This window comes from Zalophus californianus, chromosome 5 (genome assembly GCF_009762305.2).
Source record: "Zalophus californianus isolate mZalCal1 chromosome 5, mZalCal1.pri.v2, whole genome shotgun sequence".
Taxonomy (NCBI): Eukaryota; Metazoa; Chordata; class Mammalia; order Carnivora; family Otariidae; genus Zalophus; species Zalophus californianus.
Genome location: NC_045599.1, coordinates 153,608,041 through 153,625,039, shown reverse-complemented (window position 1 = coordinate 153,625,039; position 16,999 = coordinate 153,608,041). Strand labels below are relative to the sequence as shown.

Below are 16,999 nucleotides of genomic sequence, written 5' to 3'. Positions count from 1 at the left end.
GGGGGCCAGCAGACATCCGCATTTGCGCAGCAGGAGGGGCTGGCCGGGGCCTGTGGAGCTGCCTCAGAGGGTCTGCGGCGCCTCTGCCGATAAGGCATTAACAGTTGGGGCGGACTCACCTCTAGATCTGCTGACGCCAGGTGCCTGGGGCAAGGTGCCAAAGGTTCCCTATAAAGTGCTGGGGCTCTGGGCCCGTGGCCACTCACCCTCTGGCTGCTGGCCTACCTCTGCCGGAGGGACCTGCCCAGCGACCACCATGGTGAGGCTCGTGCTGCCCAACCCGGGCCTGGAGGACCGGATCCCATCTCTGGGCCAGCTGGAGACCATCGAGACACAGGAGGCCAGCTCCCGGCCCAAGTGGGACAACAAGGCCCAATACATGCTCACCTGCGTGGGCTTCTGTGTGGGCCTGGGCAACGTGTGGCGCTTCCCCTACCTGTGCCAGAGCCACGGCGGAGGTAGGCCGCGGGGCTGGGGAACAGGGGATGGTGGACAGCAGGCCGGGGCCCTGGCTGTGAGCAGCTCACCACCCCCCGGGGCCCCCGCGCCCCCAGGGCCGCGGGCCGGACAGGCACACGCTCGTGCCCTCGCTCAGAGCGCCATGAGCCTCTGCGTTCGCACCCGGGGCTGGGCGGCCAGTGGTCCAGGGCCCTACGTGGTGCTCTGCTCCTGGCTCGTGGCAGCCGGGGAGGGATGCCCACGGTCCTGACCCGGCGTGTCCAAGTGTCCAAGTGTGGGGAGCCCTGCGCCGCTCTTGGAAAACACACCCGACCTGCGTGTGGGGGTCCGAGAGGAGCCGGCCACTCCTCCGGACAGAGCCCCCTCCTCTGAGTGTGGATGGCGGCAGCAAGCCCAGCCACCCTCACGTCCACCATGGAGGTCCCACGCTCAGCCTTCCCTGTGCTTCATCCGTGTCCTGAGCCCAGAGGTGGGCACCACGTTCCTGGATGGACAGAGGAAGGCACTGGGCAGGAGCAGGTGACCCGCAGAAGGGCACCCTGGCCTCAACCTGTCATGCTGCCTCCAGAGGCCTCCGAGGGCCTTGCCGGGAGCCCAGGGGTCTCCTTCCACAGGTCGAGGCTGCCCCTCTCCTCCACCTGCTGACCCCCCAGTGGTTCTGGGTCGGTGTCTTCATGGCCTTGCCCCCTCACCCACCCTCCCGGTGCCTGTGGGCTACAGGGATGGGGCCCCCCTGTGTCCATGGCTTCTGTCTGTCTTGGCCCCCAGCCCTGGGAGCGGTGTGCAGACTGGGGCTGGGTTTGCAAAGGCGGATGGGTCTGGGGCAGGGGCAGGGGCAGGGGCAGGGGCAGGCTCTGCGAGCTGGCTGGCTGGCTGCCCTGGGGATGCAGGTGCTCCGGTGATGTGAGTTAGTAGGGGTTATTTTCATTCTAACTCTGAAGGACCTACAGGCTCTCACCTGGGCTTCAGGATATAAGAGTGTCAGGAACAGCAGAAGTGGTTGTTCCTGGGTCAACCTCAGCAGCCCTGAATTTCCCAGGGCTTGAGCTTCCCAAAGTCTGGGAAGGTGTGTCTTACAAGTCCCTGGTCCCTCCTGCGCTTCTGGGAGGCTGGGTCCATGGCGCTGGGGGGGAGTGGAGTGGGAGGAGGGTCCCCAGACATGGAGTCCCTGATGTCAGCCGCCCCTTCCTTCTGGGGGTTCCTGGTCACATGTCCCCCAGGGACTGCCCTTGGGGAGGGTCCCAGCATCTCCCTGCCGCATCTACCCCTGCTCTGTTCCAACTGGGAGCTCAACACAGGGCAGACTCCCCCCCAACCACTGCGGGGTGGGCAAAGCCAGGTGCCCGGGGAAAGGGGCCGCCCCAGGGCTGTGCAGGGCCCAGGGGCCACTAGGGATGCACCCACTTTGTGGGTGGAGGCCAGATGCTTGTCCCCTGGGAGGAGGGTGGGTGGCACGCCCGGGGCCCCAGGGGAACGCCCAGGACCGTGCTCACAGTGGCTTGGAGGTCTTCAAGGCAACGGGCCAGAGCAGTTTACCGAGTAAATCCCAGAGGCTGTGGGGCCCCCACGGAGAATTCACCCTGGGGAATGGGGGCTTTCGGGTGCAGCCACACACTCGTTCTGAATCCATGGGGGCAGCCTGGCAACCTTGCCCCCAGACACTGTGGGCTGAGGGGACTGTCCCCGAATCACCCCCTGGGAGCCACATCCCCACACCCCGTTCCCACGCTGGCAGCGAAGCATGGGGTCTCAGCTCCGGGATGGGAAATAGGGTGGGGGTGGGAACAGGGTGGGAACAGGGAAAGCTTTCCAGTGTTCTGCTTTGGGAGGCAATCTTGGGTGTGGTCCCAGGCAGGAGATGCCGGGCGGGGGCATATCACGAGCTAGAGGGGTGCAGAGAGGGCCTTTGGAAGTCCTCTGCGTGGTCTCTCCATCCCTTCTCCCAAGCTCCGCACCGCCATGGCCGCTGGCTCTCTGGGCACGGGCTCCCCTCCTCACGCACACCTCAGGGTGGGCTTCGCTTCGGGGGATTCCTCCCCTGTGAGCTCAAATAGCGCTGTCCTTCCAGGCCTTGGCCTGGGTGAGACCGCGCTGCCCCTCCCAGGCCCTTCCTGTGCCGCCACCCCCCTTGCAAGCTCCTGAGGGCCCGCCCGCCATGGCCTGCACACTTAGATCGCACCAGCCCGCAGGCGATGAGCCCCACTCTGACCAGGAGGCCCTTGATCTGGGGACGGTGCTTGAGTCTCCATTTCCGGCCCCCAGACCCATCCTTGCTGCTGGGAGATGTGCTCCTGGGTGCGGGATCCCCAGCCTCCACACCCACGCTCTGTCCACGGCCCGCTCTGCCTCCTGGGCCGACTCGGGGCGCGCCTGGGCTTGGAGGGCCTGCACATGGGCTCTAGGGTGCAGGCCCCAGGTGAGGAGGGCCCTCGGAAGTGTGGGACAGGGTGGCTCCCCTTCTGGGGTCATGACCTCCAGGCCCTGGCCAAGGTGCTCCTGCCCCTGGCCGCCCTCTCTGGCCCTAGCACTCCCTGGCAGCGGCTGCGATCGGGGCAGCACCGTGCGGTCCTCCATGTGCTGACTGGGGCCCCCCCAGACCAGACAACCCTCTAGAAGGGAGGCCAGCAGGTGGGCCAGACCCAGGGAGGGCGGAGCGGGCGGCTGCGGCCTTGTTGCCACACAAGATGGCTGTCCAGCCTGTGGGCACGCGTGGCTCACGATGGGGTCGGTCTGGTCTGGGCTGAGGGCAGAAGGCGGGAAGGCCCAGAAGGCCCCGGGGGCGGGGGGGGGTGAGCCGCCATCCTCCTCTGCCTTTAGGGACACGGGGGAGAGGCACGCGTGGGAGGGGCCGCGCCGGTCCGTGGACCCCTGGGGGAGACAGGCAGTGTCCTGGGAGGTCGGGCCCCCCAACATGTCCGCTCCTCATCCCGTCTGCAAGCCCAGAGACACGACACCCCATTTCCTGGACCAGGTCGGATGATCAGTACAAACCAAATCAACCCAGCCGTCCTGGGTGCCTGTGAAGGCCTGTGATTACCCCTCGAGCCTCCCATGAGTCTTCACAGTCTCACGGTATCCGCCGGCCACCAAGCCTGCGCACCCCGCCCTGTTTCCCTGCCCGGTTTCTGCACCAGCGTGTCTGTCTCCTGCGGGCGCCGGCCGCCCCCCCGCCCCCCGCCTGTCGGCCCACCGGTGCCCACGCCCTGGCAGCACAGCCAGGCCCGTCTCCTGGGACCTTTGGAACCGCATCCAGGCACCACCGTGCCTGCTGGCCGCCCTCCCTCCTCTGCCCTTCCCTGCTTCTTCCACCTTTACTCACGGGAGGAAGTAAAGCCGTGAATTCCCCGCGCTTCATCTGGAAAGAGCACCGGTGTTGCTTGAGAACGTGCTCATCCCTGGAAAGAACGAGGGGCCGAGGTCCCGCCGCCCTGGGCTGGGGGTGCTGGGTGGGCGGGCCCCACACCGTGGGCACACAGAGGGCTCCCTTTGGGGGGTGTGGGCATGTGTCCCCCCTCGTCTCCCACCCCCCTCCCCCTGGCTGTGCCCACTGAAAGCTGAGCCTGACTTACAGGGATCCACCGGCCTGTTGGCCCCGGGGAACTCATGTGAGGGAGGGGTGCTGGGAGCAGAGGGGGCCGCAGAGGCTTCCTGGAGGAGGGGCTTTCCAAGTGGGGTCTCCGAGGATGAATCGGAGTTTCCTGCTGGAGATGCAGGGGCAGGGAGACCGGTGGGTGAGAGTGGTATCCTGAGGAAAGGGGATGGGAATGAAGGACATTCACAAACCTTGTGCCAAATAGACTGGTTTTCTTGGTCATTTTGCTCAAAGATTTTCAAATCAAGCCCCTAAGGAGACATTAGAGAGGCAAGTCTTTCCTTATCTTAACTTGACCCTCACGGACACAGTGACCCAGTGAGCAGGTCCTGCTGGGCTCTGAGTGGCCCCAGGTTGTGCCCCCACACCCAGGGGGATCCGGCTGGTGGCCTTTCCTCTCCTGGTGCCCGTCCCTGGATTTGCTTTTTTGTGACTGTCATGCCCACACCCCTTGAGTTCCTGGAACTTGGACCTCAGCTCTGATGCAGTCCCAGCATCCGAAGGAGCCTGGCCCTGGAGCCCCGCGTGGGGAGAGAGGCCACTCGGGCAGTCCCGCGTGCAGACCGAGGATGACCCACAGCCGGAGGCCTGTCCCTCCCAACAGGAGGACCCCACAGACAGAAGGACGGGGGGGTACGTGGAGGGGAAAGAAGAGAGAGAGGGCTCTGGCTCTGTCACACTGACTCACACACACGCAGGCATGCACAGACACATGCACACATGTGGACACACACCACACACCTACGAATGCACACAGGCACACACGCACACTCCCACGCGCGCGTGGACACAGTGCCCCTGCCTGCCTCCCCCGGGCCCCTCTAGATCAGGGTCTGAGCCCCGCCCTGACCAGGAGACCAGCACACAGAGGTGGTGGCCGCCCGCGGAGGTGTGGGGGCGGGAGGAATGGGGTGGAGGGGACGTGAGAGCTCTGGTGAGAAGGACAGACAGAGGGAACGCGTCGGGAACGGAGGGGGCGGGGTGGTGCGGCTCTGGGCCAGGGGCTGGACAATATGGGGAGAAAGGACGAGGGGGCAGGGGATGGGGGACAGAGTGGGCTGGGGCTGCGCCAAAATGCTCCTGCCGCTTGGCTGCGCTGCGTGGCCCTCGTGGGGCAGGACCCCGGGCCGGGCGGAAGGGAAGCTACCGTCACCCCCGCCGGGCCCCAGTCAGCAGGGACTGAGGGGCATCCCGGCAAGAAAACATCCCAGGTCAGTGGGCTCGGCCCATGGGGGTCCAGGGAGCCCAGCGCCCGGGGCTACAGGCAGGGACCCAGAGGCCCTCATCAGTCCTGAAGCAGGAAGTGTCCGGTCTCAGCGCAGAGCTGCGTCCTGGCTCCGACTTCCAGCCTGTGGGGACCGCGGCTATGCTGATCTCTGCTAGGTCACGCTGGGCGCTGGCCTACTCTGTGGCTGTGCCCGGAGAGCCTCCCCGGTTTCCTGGTGCCCACACCGGCGAGGAGCGGCCCAGAGCCCCGACTGGTTGCCTTTACAAGTTCCCTTCTGGACCTGCTCTCCTGCACCGAAGCCAGGGGGGCTTGAGAGACGCCAGGGGATCCTGGTGACCCCGCGCTGGCGGTGAAGCCTGGCTCCCCCGGCCGCGGGGGCGGCCCCTGCATCCGCGCGTGTGGATGGTGCTCGCGCGTGTCCAGGGCGCCCTCCCAAGGCTCAGACTGACCCTCCTGGTGCGTGACCTCCTGGTCAGCCTCCGAACCCTGGGCTCCCGGGACCTATCCCCTCTGACCCTTCCACACCTCGAGTGGAGGCTGCCCTGCCTCCCCGCACTCGGCCCAGCACAGGGACACCTCTGCTCATTCCCAGGAGCTGTGGTGCGCGGGGGACAGACGCCACCATTGGGAGGCGGTGCGAGGCGGCTCCGTGTGAAATGGCGCCTGTGGCCGTGAGGTCCCAGGCTTGTGTTTGTGCCACCATTCTGCAGGTGCTTTCCACAAACACCTGTGTCCCCAAAGGAGTCCCCGTGAGCTGTCCCCTGCCCTCATTGCTGCCTTCTCCCCACGCAGGGGCGTTTATGATTCCATTCCTCATCCTGCTGGTCCTGGAGGGCATCCCCCTGCTGCACCTGGAGTTCGCCATTGGGCAGAGGCTGCGGAAGGGGAGCGTGGGCGTCTGGAGCTCCATCCACCCAGCCCTGAAGGGCGTAGGTGAGCGTCTGGAGCCCTGCCTGGAGCGAGGCTCCGCAGCAAACACCCCTCCTTCCCCCTCTGCTCTCTCCGCCTGATTTCAGGGAGCGGAGGGGCCCAGGACTCGGCACCCAGGCCTGTGCAAACCCTTCCTTAGGGTCTCAGAAACCGTGGGCCGCAGACCCCATCCAGACCCCATCACTCCCGGCCACCAGGGACCAGCCGGGCAGCAGAGGCCGTCCTGAGTCCCAGGCGCCCAGGGGATGGGAGGGTATAGACACACAGAGAGAGTAGAGTCCCTACTCCCTGCCCAGATCAGGGCTCAGCAATGGCCAGACTGACCCACAGGGGCGCTGACCCTTGAGGTTCCTTCCCAGCACGGACCCCTCCCCCCAGCGCCGACCCCTCCCCCCAGTGCTGACCCCTCCCCCAGCACAGACCCCTCCTCCAAGCGCTGACCCTCCCCCCAGTGCTGACCCCTCCCCCAGCACAGACCCCTCCTCCAAGCGCTGACCCCTCCCCCCAGCGCTGACCCCTCCCCCAGCGCCGACCCCTCCCCCCAGCGCTGACCCTCCCCCCCCAGTGCTGACCCCTCCCCCAGCGCCGACCCCTCCCCCAGCGCCGACCCCTCCCCCAGCGCTGACCCCTCCTTCCAGCATTGACCTCCCCCCAGCGCCGACCCCTCCCCCAGCGCCGACCCCACCCCCAGCGCTGACCCCTCCTTCCAGCATTGACCCCCCCCAGCGCCGACCCCTCCCCCAGCGCCGACCCCTCCTTCCAGCATTGACCCCCCCCAGCGCCGACCCCTCCCCCAGCGCCGACCCCTCCCCCAGCGCCGACCCCTCCCCCAGCGCTGACACCCACTCCTGAGCAGTGACGGTCTCGTCCCCCAGGTATTGCGTCCATGTTCGTGTCCTTCATGGTGGGTCTCTACTACAACACCATCATCGCCTGGGTCATGTGGTACTTCTTCAACTCCTTCCAGGACCCTCTGCCCTGGAGTGACTGCCCGCTCAATGCCAACCAGACAGGTGAGGCCCTGGGGACGCCGGTGTGCGGTGGGGGGCACCGCCACCGGCTCTGGGGAGAGCTCGCCTTCGACCATGCGGGCTGACCATCCACGAAGAGCCACCCTCTGATTTTCCAAATTCCGGAGGGCTGTAGCTCAGGTTTGGCAAAAACCAGAGCACATTTAAGCCAACAGGGCATTAAAAAAAAAGTCATATTGCAATAGAAGAGCCCTTAAAAAGGCTGGCTTCCCTCTCAGGAGGGGCCGCTGTTATGGAGGAAAGGGGGAGACCCGCCCACCTGGCCTCGTGGTGCAGGCAGCAGAAGCAGGGCTCCAGGTCGCCAGCAGGGTGTGTATGGGGCTTCCCTGAGAGCTGCTCCCTGACATTTCCAGGCCAGCATCCTGTTCCCCACTGGCCTTTCCCACTCAGCCCCCGGAGGCTCTGTCTGCAGAGAGCTCCTGCCCCGCACCATCTGCTCCTTCTGGGGTGCCCCCAGGGAAGGGGAGAGCAGGCCCTGGGCTGTGGCCCATGGGGGCACGGAGCTGAGTGCTAGGCTGGGCCGCTGGGCATGCAGCCCCATCAGGACGTGAATGGCCTGTGTTGTGAGTGTGGGTCCAACAAGCAGACAGTGGCCAGTGTGGTTTGCTGCACAGATCACACCAGATGTGCTGGGGCTGGCGCTGGCAAGATGGGCACCTCAGGGTCAGGAAAGGAAGGGGCCCACCCCCATGGCCTCCCTCACTGCCCTGGGGACCATTCAGGGGCATGGTCCCTGTCTCTGGGGATGGCGTGGGGGCCTTCCAGGACTAGACTGCTTCCCCATGGCAGGATGTCAGGCTGGTCTAGAAGGGCACCCAGGACCCTGGGACCCACAGGGATGAGAACGTGTGAGTTTGAACACCGTTGCCCGGGGTGGGCCCCAGCCAGGGAAACATAGAGACCTGTGACTGGTGCATGGCAGAGCACCTGGCCCAGAGCAGACTCCCAGCTAAACCTGTGGGTCTCTTGTGTGCCTGCAGCAGGGGCAAGAGGGAGAAGGCAGGCAGTGGAGGCCTGGGGTGCACACCCACATTGCACATGCATGAGGGTGTGCCTGTGCACACATATGTGCAAGTCATGTATGCAGGTGTGCGCACACGTGTGTGCGTGTGTTTGTGCAAATGCACAGCACGTGTGGCATGTTCATGTACGTGTGTGGGTGCATGTGCCCATGGGTCTGCATGCATGTGCACATGTGTGCGCGTGTGTGAATCCACACTGTCTGTGAGCATGTCCATGTACGTGTGTGTGCATGTGCCCATGGGTCTGCATGCATGTGCACATGTGCGTGTGAATGCACACCATGTGTGGGCATGTTTGTGTGTGCATGTGTGGGTGCGGGTGTGTGTACGGGTGTGCACAGGCAGGCCTGTGTGCATGGACACCCCTGTTGTCACTATCTCAAAGCACAGCTTGGGCCCGGGGCTCACACTCTGTGACGCGCGCTGATGTGTGCAAATGCCCGCCCCCAGGCTATGTGGAGGAGTGTGCCCGCAGCTCCTCTGTGGACTATTTCTGGTACCGGGAGACCCTCAACATCTCCACCTCGATCAGTGACTCTGGCTCCATCCAGTGGTGGATCCTGCTCTGCCTGACCTGTGCCTGGAGCGTCCTCTACGTGTGCACCATCCGCGGCATCGAGACCACTGGGAAGGTGCTCACAGGGGTGGGGGTGCCCAAGCCGCCACACCCTCGGCAGCTGTGAGGGGCCTGGTCCCGCATGCCCGCTGTCTGGGAGGGGCCTCTGCTGCCCAGACGCTCTTACGCATGAGCTCAAAAAGCCGTGGGCAAGGGGCACGCGTGATCTCTAACTGGGACGAGCGAGGTACCCGCAGTTTACAGGCTGAAGGGCGGGGTGCGGAGAGCAGGGGCCCATCTCCCCGCCGGCAGCCTGGGGGCCGGGGGCTCGAGGGGAGGGTGGGGCAAGGCCTTGTACTATTGCCGCTTCTCCTTGAGAGCCTGGGTCTCCCTGTCCGCCTGGCACTACCTGCCCCTTTGCCCCACACTTGTCCTGTCCACAGGCCGTGTACATCACCTCAACGCTGCCCTATGTGGTCCTAACCATCTTCCTCATCCGCGGCCTGACGCTGAAGGGAGCCACCAACGGCATCGTGTTCCTCTTCACGCCCAACGTGAGTCTCCCGAGGTTGGCCCAGGGCCCAGATGGCACAGGGGAGGCCAGGCTGGGGGACGGCCCCCTGGGCCCCTGTGGCGTGCAGGCAGGGCCTGTCTGCTCGACGGTGGCCGTGTGGACTGAGGGAGGCCACCACTGGGCTGCGCATCAGCTGCCACCTCCAGGGGCCATGCGTCCCAGTCCCCAGTCCTCTTGAGCAGAGCTGAGGGTCCCTGTCTGGCTGCAGGTCACGGAGCTGGCCAACCCAGTCACCTGGCTGGACGCGGGGGCTCAGGTCTTCTACTCCTTCTCGCTGGCCTTCGGGGGCCTCATCTCCTTCTCCAGCTACAACTCTGTGCAGTGAGTGTGGGGGGACCTTCGCCACGCCTGCCCTGTGCCTCGGCCTCCCTACCACAAGGGGTGGGTGAACGAAGGAAGGCGTGCAGGTGACCCCACCGACCCGGGGTCTCTGCGGGGCTGCGGCCACAGGGTGCAAAGAGGTGGGCTGATGCCTTGGGAGGCTTTCATGAGCGAGGGACCCCCAGGGAGACCCATTTACGACCTGGCCTCCCCTGGGCGCCTCCGTCCCAGCGATCGCAAGCCCTGGTGTTCATGCCCCCACACACTCCCCATCACGCCTGCGCACCCAGGGCCCCAGGAGCGCCCACCCCTGCCGCCGCCCCTGGACGGGCACCACGTGAAAGGGGCCCAAACCACGAGGGCCCCCAGGGCCTCCACAGACATAGCTGGTGTCACTTCATCTGCACAAGCGATAATGGGGCACCTGCTTGTGCCCCAGCTGGTGCGCCGGGACCGTGTTGCTAGAACCCATGGTCCAGCAGAGAGACAGACAAGCCGCATGAGCTGACACGGAGGGCGTGGGGCCAGGCTGGGCTCGCCCACCGGCCATGGTGCCGGGCAGGATAGGGGGCAGCCGAGGATGGCCTGACAGCAGGTGCTCCCCACGGGGGCCATTGGCCCGCTCAGCGCACACCAGAGGCTGGTGCAACCACGCTCCCTGTGTGGTGGCAGCACGGACACCAGGCCCAGAGCGCGCCCTCGCCCCAGGGGCCCCGCACCCACGGGCCCTGCCCCACCCTGCCCCCCGCCCGCTCCCTCTCTGGGCGGACTCGCCTCCTCTGGATGGCCGGGGGCCGTCCTCTGCATCTGGCTCCTGTCCCTGAGCACGAGGTCCTCATGGCCACCCCTGCCACAGCCTGTGTCGGACATCCTGCCTTTCACGGCCGAGCAATACCCAGGCGTGGACGGGCCGCACTGTGTTTGCCCGCCTGCCCCACGACGGACACATGAGCTGTTTCCACCCTCCGGCGATTGCGAACATTTGTGTCTGAGCTTCGGCGCAGACGAGCCTTCACTGCCCACGGTGCACGCAGGGGCGGGGCTGCTCCGGGTGAAGGGCTCGAGGGGGTGTTTTCTAGGGAGGCCACCCCATTTCAGGTCCCCCCAGCCGGGCAGCAGTGCCCGATCCTTGCTCACCCTCACCAACGCTTGTCATCTGACTCTGCCGCCGGCCGCCAGAAGCATCCAGAAGAAGGATGTTGGCCTCGGATGGGGGTGGGGCGGTCGGGGGCGGTGTTCTCGACACGCCGAGCTGGGGGGCTTTAGGCGTCCAGGTGGGGATGGGGGGCCCTGGCCGCCCGGCCACCTCCTAGATGCCTCACGACCCGGGGAGGGTCTCCAGGGCCAGCGCTGCAGGGGGCCTGGGGAGGTGGCAGGAAGGGCAGAGAGGGGTGGGCTATGGGCCGGCTGTCCCCCCCCGTGGCTGCACCCTCCTCGCTGGGCCAGTGGCTCGGCCTCGGGAGCCCCGTGCTGTCCTCGCTGGGTGCTGACTCGGGCCAGGTGGGCGTGCCCGGCTGGCGGTGACCAGACACCCTCTCACGGCAGCAACAACTGTGAGAAGGACTCAGTGATCGTGTCTGTCATCAACGGCTTCACGTCCGTGTACGCGGCCACTGTGGTCTACTCCATCATCGGTTTCCGTGCCACCGAGCGCTTTGATGACTGTTTCAACACGTAGGTGGCCCGCCTGCCCTGGGAGCTTGCACATCGCCTCCAGGGAGCCCACCGGGCCTGCAGCCAGCCCCACTGTCTTTCCAGGAACATCCTGACGCTCATGAACGGGTTTGACCTACCCGAGGGCAACGTGACGCAGGAGAACTTTGAGGAGATGAAGCTTTGGTTCAGCACCACCAACCCTGAGGCCTTCGCAAAGCTGCACTTCCAGACCTGCGACATGAACACCTTCCTCTCGGAGGTCCGGCCTCTGGGTGGTGCTCCTGTGATTTGGGAGCCGGGAGTGGGGTCGAAGGAGGGCTCCGAGCTTCCCCTGGAGCCAGGGGTCCTGGGAGTCACAGAGCCTGCGTCCGGGGCCTGGTGCCAAGGCAGGGACCCAGGGCCACGGTGGGCCTGGCCTCCTGCAGTGCCTGGTGTGAAACAGGCCAACACCCCATGTCCACGAGGACTAGAATGCCTCCTGCAAACACGCAGAGTCATCCTAACCGAGCTCCCCACCTCGCTTCGCTCTGCTGGCTCGTTGTCCGGGCTGGCTGACATTTCTTGGCGGTCATGGTGCAGAGGACAACATAGCTGCAAACCGTCCTCTGATGCACGGACGTCTCTAAATGCCAAGTGTAATGAGGAGCGATGTTTGCACACTGTTGTGATTTATGGGCCAACATTCACTAATTTTCATTTTGCAATTTTCTTCTTTGGAGGCACGCAATATTCGGGGACATGTCCCACATTTTCAGGGCCTGGCACTGTGTCCCAGTGGTGACAGGCCCTGCAGGGGCGAGGTGTGTGGAGGGCGAGCACAGCCAGCAGACCAGAGGGCCCCCTCGCCCATTCTGTCCCCCGACACGTGCAGGACGAGAGGCAGGGTGGTCCCAGGGCAGCAGAGACTCTGAATTCCTTCTCTTCTGGAAGTGAGCTAATGGAGGAGTCAGTGCTCAGTGCAGGTGCCGAGCATCCCCGGGGCGCTGAGTCCTGACCCCCCACACCGGCCCTGGCCCAGGCCACCAGGCTGGCTGGCCTCGCCTGGTCACCTTGCGGCTCACCTCTCCCTCCCCCTCCGTCCACACGGGCGCGTGACGCTCCTCTGTGCGGGTGCTCAGACGCCGTTCACTACAATCTCCCCAATTCCTCGCTTGGCCCCCCAGGGAGGAGTTCGGGTGTGGAAGGCAGCAGCCCATTTTCCCCCGAACTCGTGCAAATGCTGTGAGGTGGCTTTGGGGCCCCTGACTTGGGAGCGAGTCCTGGGGACAATGGCGGATGTCCTGCAGGGAGCGCTGGGCCCAGGGCCCCTAACGTAGCCCCTCAGCCATACAGGAAACACCCAGGAGGGAGGGGCAGCAGCAGGGGTCTCGCGGACCCGTGTGAGGCCAGACACAGGGCTACAGGCTCAGCCAGGGCCCTGCGTGGAGCCCTCGTGCTTCTGCACCTGCCCAGCCGTTGGAGCACGCATCCTGCCGTGGCCGCTCCCGCCGGGCCCACTGGCCGCAGCTCTGGCACCCTCTCAAGGGCACTCGCTCAGGCCTCGTGGAGGTCACCCCACATTCCAAGCTGAGTGTGTGGCGAGCGACTCAGGAAGCATCAGGGAGCAGACGGTGTCTGCACGGGGCCCTGACTGCTGCTGGACAGTGGGAGCCACTTCCTGGTCGTCAAACCCGTTCAGCTTTTAAAAAATACAGTTGGGCCTGGAGGACGAGTTCTGGTTATCTCCTCAAATGGCTCAGATCAGACTTCTGCTTGCATGAGGGGGCTCGGCGGGTGGGGAGCTGTCCGGGGAGGGACAGGGATGGGGAGGGGTCCTCGGGGGGCGTGTGCCTCCGTGACGCCCCTGCCCCCACCCCTGCAGGGCGTGGAGGGCACCGGGCTGGCCTTCATCGTCTTCACGGAGGCCATCACCAAGATGCCCGTGTCCCCGCTGTGGTCCGTGCTCTTCTTCATCATGCTCTTCTGCCTCGGCCTGTCGTCCATGTTTGGGAACATGGAGGGCGTGGTCGTGCCACTGCAGGACCTCAACATCATCCCTAAAAAGTGGCCCAAAGAGCTGCTCACAGGTATGCGGGGCCGGGGCCGTGAGGACAGCCCCCAGGGGGTGGCCACGGTGCAGGTGCAGGGCCTCGAGCCGCAGCGGCGGTGCTCTCTGTCCCGCAGGCCTCATCTGCCTGGGGATGTACCTGCTCGCCTTCATCTTCACCCTGAACTCCGGCCAGTACTGGCTCTCCCTGCTGGACAGCTATGCCGGCTCCATCCCGCTGCTCATCATCGCCTTCTGTGAAATGTTTGCGGTCGTCTACGTGTATGGCGTGGACAGGTAGGGGGGAGACTGCTGCGGCAGGAGGCTCCTGACGGGTAAGCAGGTGGCATTCAGGGCAGGCGGGACAGGCACGCTGTGACCTGGGGCCGAGCGCGCACTGGGCCTGGCTCCTGCGTGGCTGAGGGCAGAGGAGATGGGTCCTGGACCAGGGCCCACCAGAGCTGTCCGAGCGGGGGTCCCTCCAGCTTCCCAAAGCTTCCAGACCCGGCAGACATGAGCACTCACAGGCCGTGCAGTCTTAGGGGTGGGAGGAGAGCAAACAGCAACCGTGAAGGAAAGTACAGACCCTTGGTCTGACCATGGGATTTAAAAAAGTCGTCACCCAAGACGAGGAGGTGAAGAACTATTGCATCCCACGCGGGTGGCCCGAGCCACGGGAACATCAGACCAGGAGGGGCAGAGCAGTCCCAAGGGCTGGGTTGCAGGCAGCGGATGTGAGGGCCGGGTGTGGACAGGGCAGGGGTTCCTGCTGAGGGGATCAAGGCTGCCCCGTGGGGCCCCGGGGAGGCCACCAGCCCTGGGGGAGGGGAGATCTGCCAGGGAGGCTGGGACGGGGCTGCCGGTTGGGCTGCCCTCCACCCCCAGCAGCATGGACCCTGGCTCTGCATGAGTCCCCGGGGTGAGTTGACAGGCTAGAGCACAGGTGGTGGCACCATGGGGCGGCAGGGGGTCCCAAGCCGGCTTCCGATGCAAACCAGGCTCTTCTGGAGGTGGCGGGTCTCTGGTCAGAGAGAGACCAGGCTGTGGCACCGTGGATGGTGATGTCTGTCTGGGTTGGACGGCTAGCTACCCTTTGCCTTGACGGGATCACAAGCCTATCGACGCCCCCGGTGACGGCCTCCTTCCTGCCCTGTGTCCAGGTTCAACAGGGACATCGAGTTCATGATTGGCCACAAGCCCAACATCTTCTGGCAAGTCACGTGGAGAGTGATCAGCCCGCTGATCATGCTGGTCATCTTCCTGTTTTTCTTCGTGGTCAAGGTCAATGAGGAGCTGATATACAGCGTCTGGGACCCTGCCTATGTGAGCCATGGGGCTGCAGCGGAGGGGCAGTGGGTCCTTGTGCTCCCTGTGGGGCTGGGGACCCTGGGGTGCCCTTCCCCTCCCCCACAAGGGCCAGGCGGTGACCCATAGGGGAGGGGCATCTGCCCAAGGGAGACCCTGCAGGCTGCGTACACGGCTGCTCACCACCGCTCTCTCCCCAGGAGGAATTTCCCAAATCCCAGAAGGTCACCTACCCAGGCTGGGTGTATGCTGTGGTCGTCATTGTGGCCGGGGTGCCCTGCCTGGCCATCCCCGGCTTTGCCATCTACAAGCTCCTCAGGGACCGCTGCCAGAGGCCAGGGGACCGCCAGGGGCTGGTCAGCGGGCCGTCCATGGCCTCCATCAACGGGGACCTGAAGTCCTGAGCAGCCCGGCCCAGCGCGTGTCAGGGAGGATCTGGGCCATACGTGTGAGTGTGTGCGTGTGTGCATGCGTGGTGTATATTGTGTGAGCACAGGCACGTGTATGTGTATACACATGTGCGGGGTGTGCACACGTGAGTGTGTGCGAGTGTGCACATTCGTGAACGCATGTGTGTGCGTGTGCAGTGTGCGCATGCACAAGTGTGCGTGTGAGGGTGCATGCGAATGTGTGCGAGTGTGTAAATACGTGAACGCATGTGTGTAGTGTGTGTGCGTGCACAAGTGTCCTGTGCGTGTGTGCATGTGAGTGTACGCGTGCGAGTGTGCACATACACGAACGCACGTGTGTGTGCGTGCACTGAGTGCACACGTGTGTATGTGTGTATACATGTGTGAGTGTGCGTGCGCACGAGTGTGTATGTGCATGTGTGCATGTGAGTGCACATGCGTGCACAAGTGTGTAAGTGTCTGCATGTGCACGCACGAGTGTGTGCGTGTGCGTAACGGTGTACGTGCGTGTGTGTACATGTGCGAGTGTGTATGTGTGTGAGCGTATGGAGGCATGTGTGTGTGCTCATGTCTGAGTGTGTGTGTACGTGTGCATGAATGCACAGTGGGCATGTGCATACTTGTGTGTGTGCATGACCGTGCTGTGTGTGTGTGTTGTATAGACATGTTGGGCGCCTGTGTATTTGTGCACACACGTCGGCCACGCAGCCCCAGCGCCCTGGTGCTTGCCCTTGTCACGGACGTCGCCACCGCGGCCTGGGTCCCACCCCGCCCGCACGAACAGAGGGCGAGTTGCAGGTGCCGCGTAGTGGGGAGCCTGGCCCGCGGGAGACAGGAGCGTGATGCTCCCTTGGCCCCTCAGTCCAGTCTGATGGCCACTCGCCCTTCGCCTTGCTGTCGACCCTTGACTCAGGAGCTCACAGTAAGGTCGGGGCCCTGGTGCCCACGAGGAGGACTGGCCTTCTCAAGCCCCTAGGCCGTGAGCTCTGGAAGACTCAGCGGAGTCCCTCTGAGGCCTGGCTGCCTGCCTGCTGGCCTTGGCAGCGTGCCAGCTCAGTGAGAGCCAACCCGATTAATCATTGCTTCTGGCTGCTGCAGATGAGCAGTTAGACAAAACTCAGCTCAGCCTAAGTTAAGGCAGAAAGCACCCTTTGAGTTTTCTTAAGAGGGCATATTCACTGCATGAATTTTTAGCTAGGTGTTGGAAAAGGCGGGTTATAGGGTAACTTGGCCACATCCACCAAGGTCGAGGACAATCCGTGCGTGCTGAGCATGGCAGGGATCCGGAAGCCCATCCACTCAGCGCCCCCTGATGAAGGGTTGTTTACTGGGATTTGACAGTCAATCTTGGCCAAAGTCACTTGGCACATGGGGTGGTTATTTTAATGAGTTCATGTCCACTCTCCATGGAAAAATCTGGAAGTTTACGTTAAACTGGACTTTCTGAGCATCTGCGGGGCAGGGGTGGGGAGCTGGGTGTAGGGTGGATCCCGGAGCCCTGTTCCCCCTATTCGGATGCCCCAGGGCCATCTCCCCATCTCACTGCCTCCTGGCCCGCAGTGACACAGAGTTCAGCCCCGCAGCCCCCCGATGAACTTTCAAACACCGGCACGTCCAGTCCGCGTATGCCGCCAGTCATGGATGCCGTGACCTACAGAAACAGCAGGAGGCTCACAGCCCACCATGCAGGGCCATGATGACAGGCACCTGCCCGGGGCCCCCCGTCCCACCCCACTCCAGCCTCCACCCTCCTCTGGAAGCTTTCCCAGCCCCACTAAGAGAACACTGAGCAGCCCCCCCATGGATACGCCACACCGTCCCGGGCACGTGGGGAGGAGACTGGCGGGTGTGGCCCAGGGGGGCACATCCAGAGTCTTTCTGTTCCCTGA

At 64.6% G+C, this 16,999-nt stretch overlaps 1 protein-coding gene across 1 annotated transcript; it reads left to right on the top strand.

The window, feature by feature from the left end:
• The first annotated feature begins 221 nt into the window (after positions 1-221).
• SLC6A19 (solute carrier family 6 member 19) lies at positions 222-15,323 on the top strand. Its single transcript, XM_027606254.2, has 12 exons — positions 222-458; positions 6,072-6,212; positions 7,085-7,222; positions 8,713-8,894; positions 9,262-9,372; positions 9,601-9,713; positions 11,259-11,387; positions 11,472-11,628; positions 13,231-13,435; positions 13,533-13,692; positions 14,556-14,718; positions 14,901-15,323. Exons 1-12 carry the CDS (start codon positions 257-259, stop codon positions 15,102-15,104), a joined length of 1,905 nt encoding a protein of 634 aa, XP_027462055.1. The 5' UTR covers positions 222-256; the 3' UTR covers positions 15,105-15,323.
• The last annotated feature ends 1,676 nt before the right edge of the window (positions 15,324-16,999 follow it).

Coding starts and splice junctions, on each gene's coding strand:
- SLC6A19 (XM_027606254.2), top strand. CDS start 257: ATGGTGAGGCTCGTGCTGCCCAACCCGGGCCTGGAGGACCGGATCCCA. Junction 7,223..8,712: donor GCTCAATGCCAACCAGACAG/GTGAGGCCCTGG, acceptor GCCCGCCCCCAG/GCTATGTGGAGGAGTGTGCC. Junction 9,373..9,600: donor TGTTCCTCTTCACGCCCAAC/GTGAGTCTCCCG, acceptor GTCTGGCTGCAG/GTCACGGAGCTGGCCAACCC.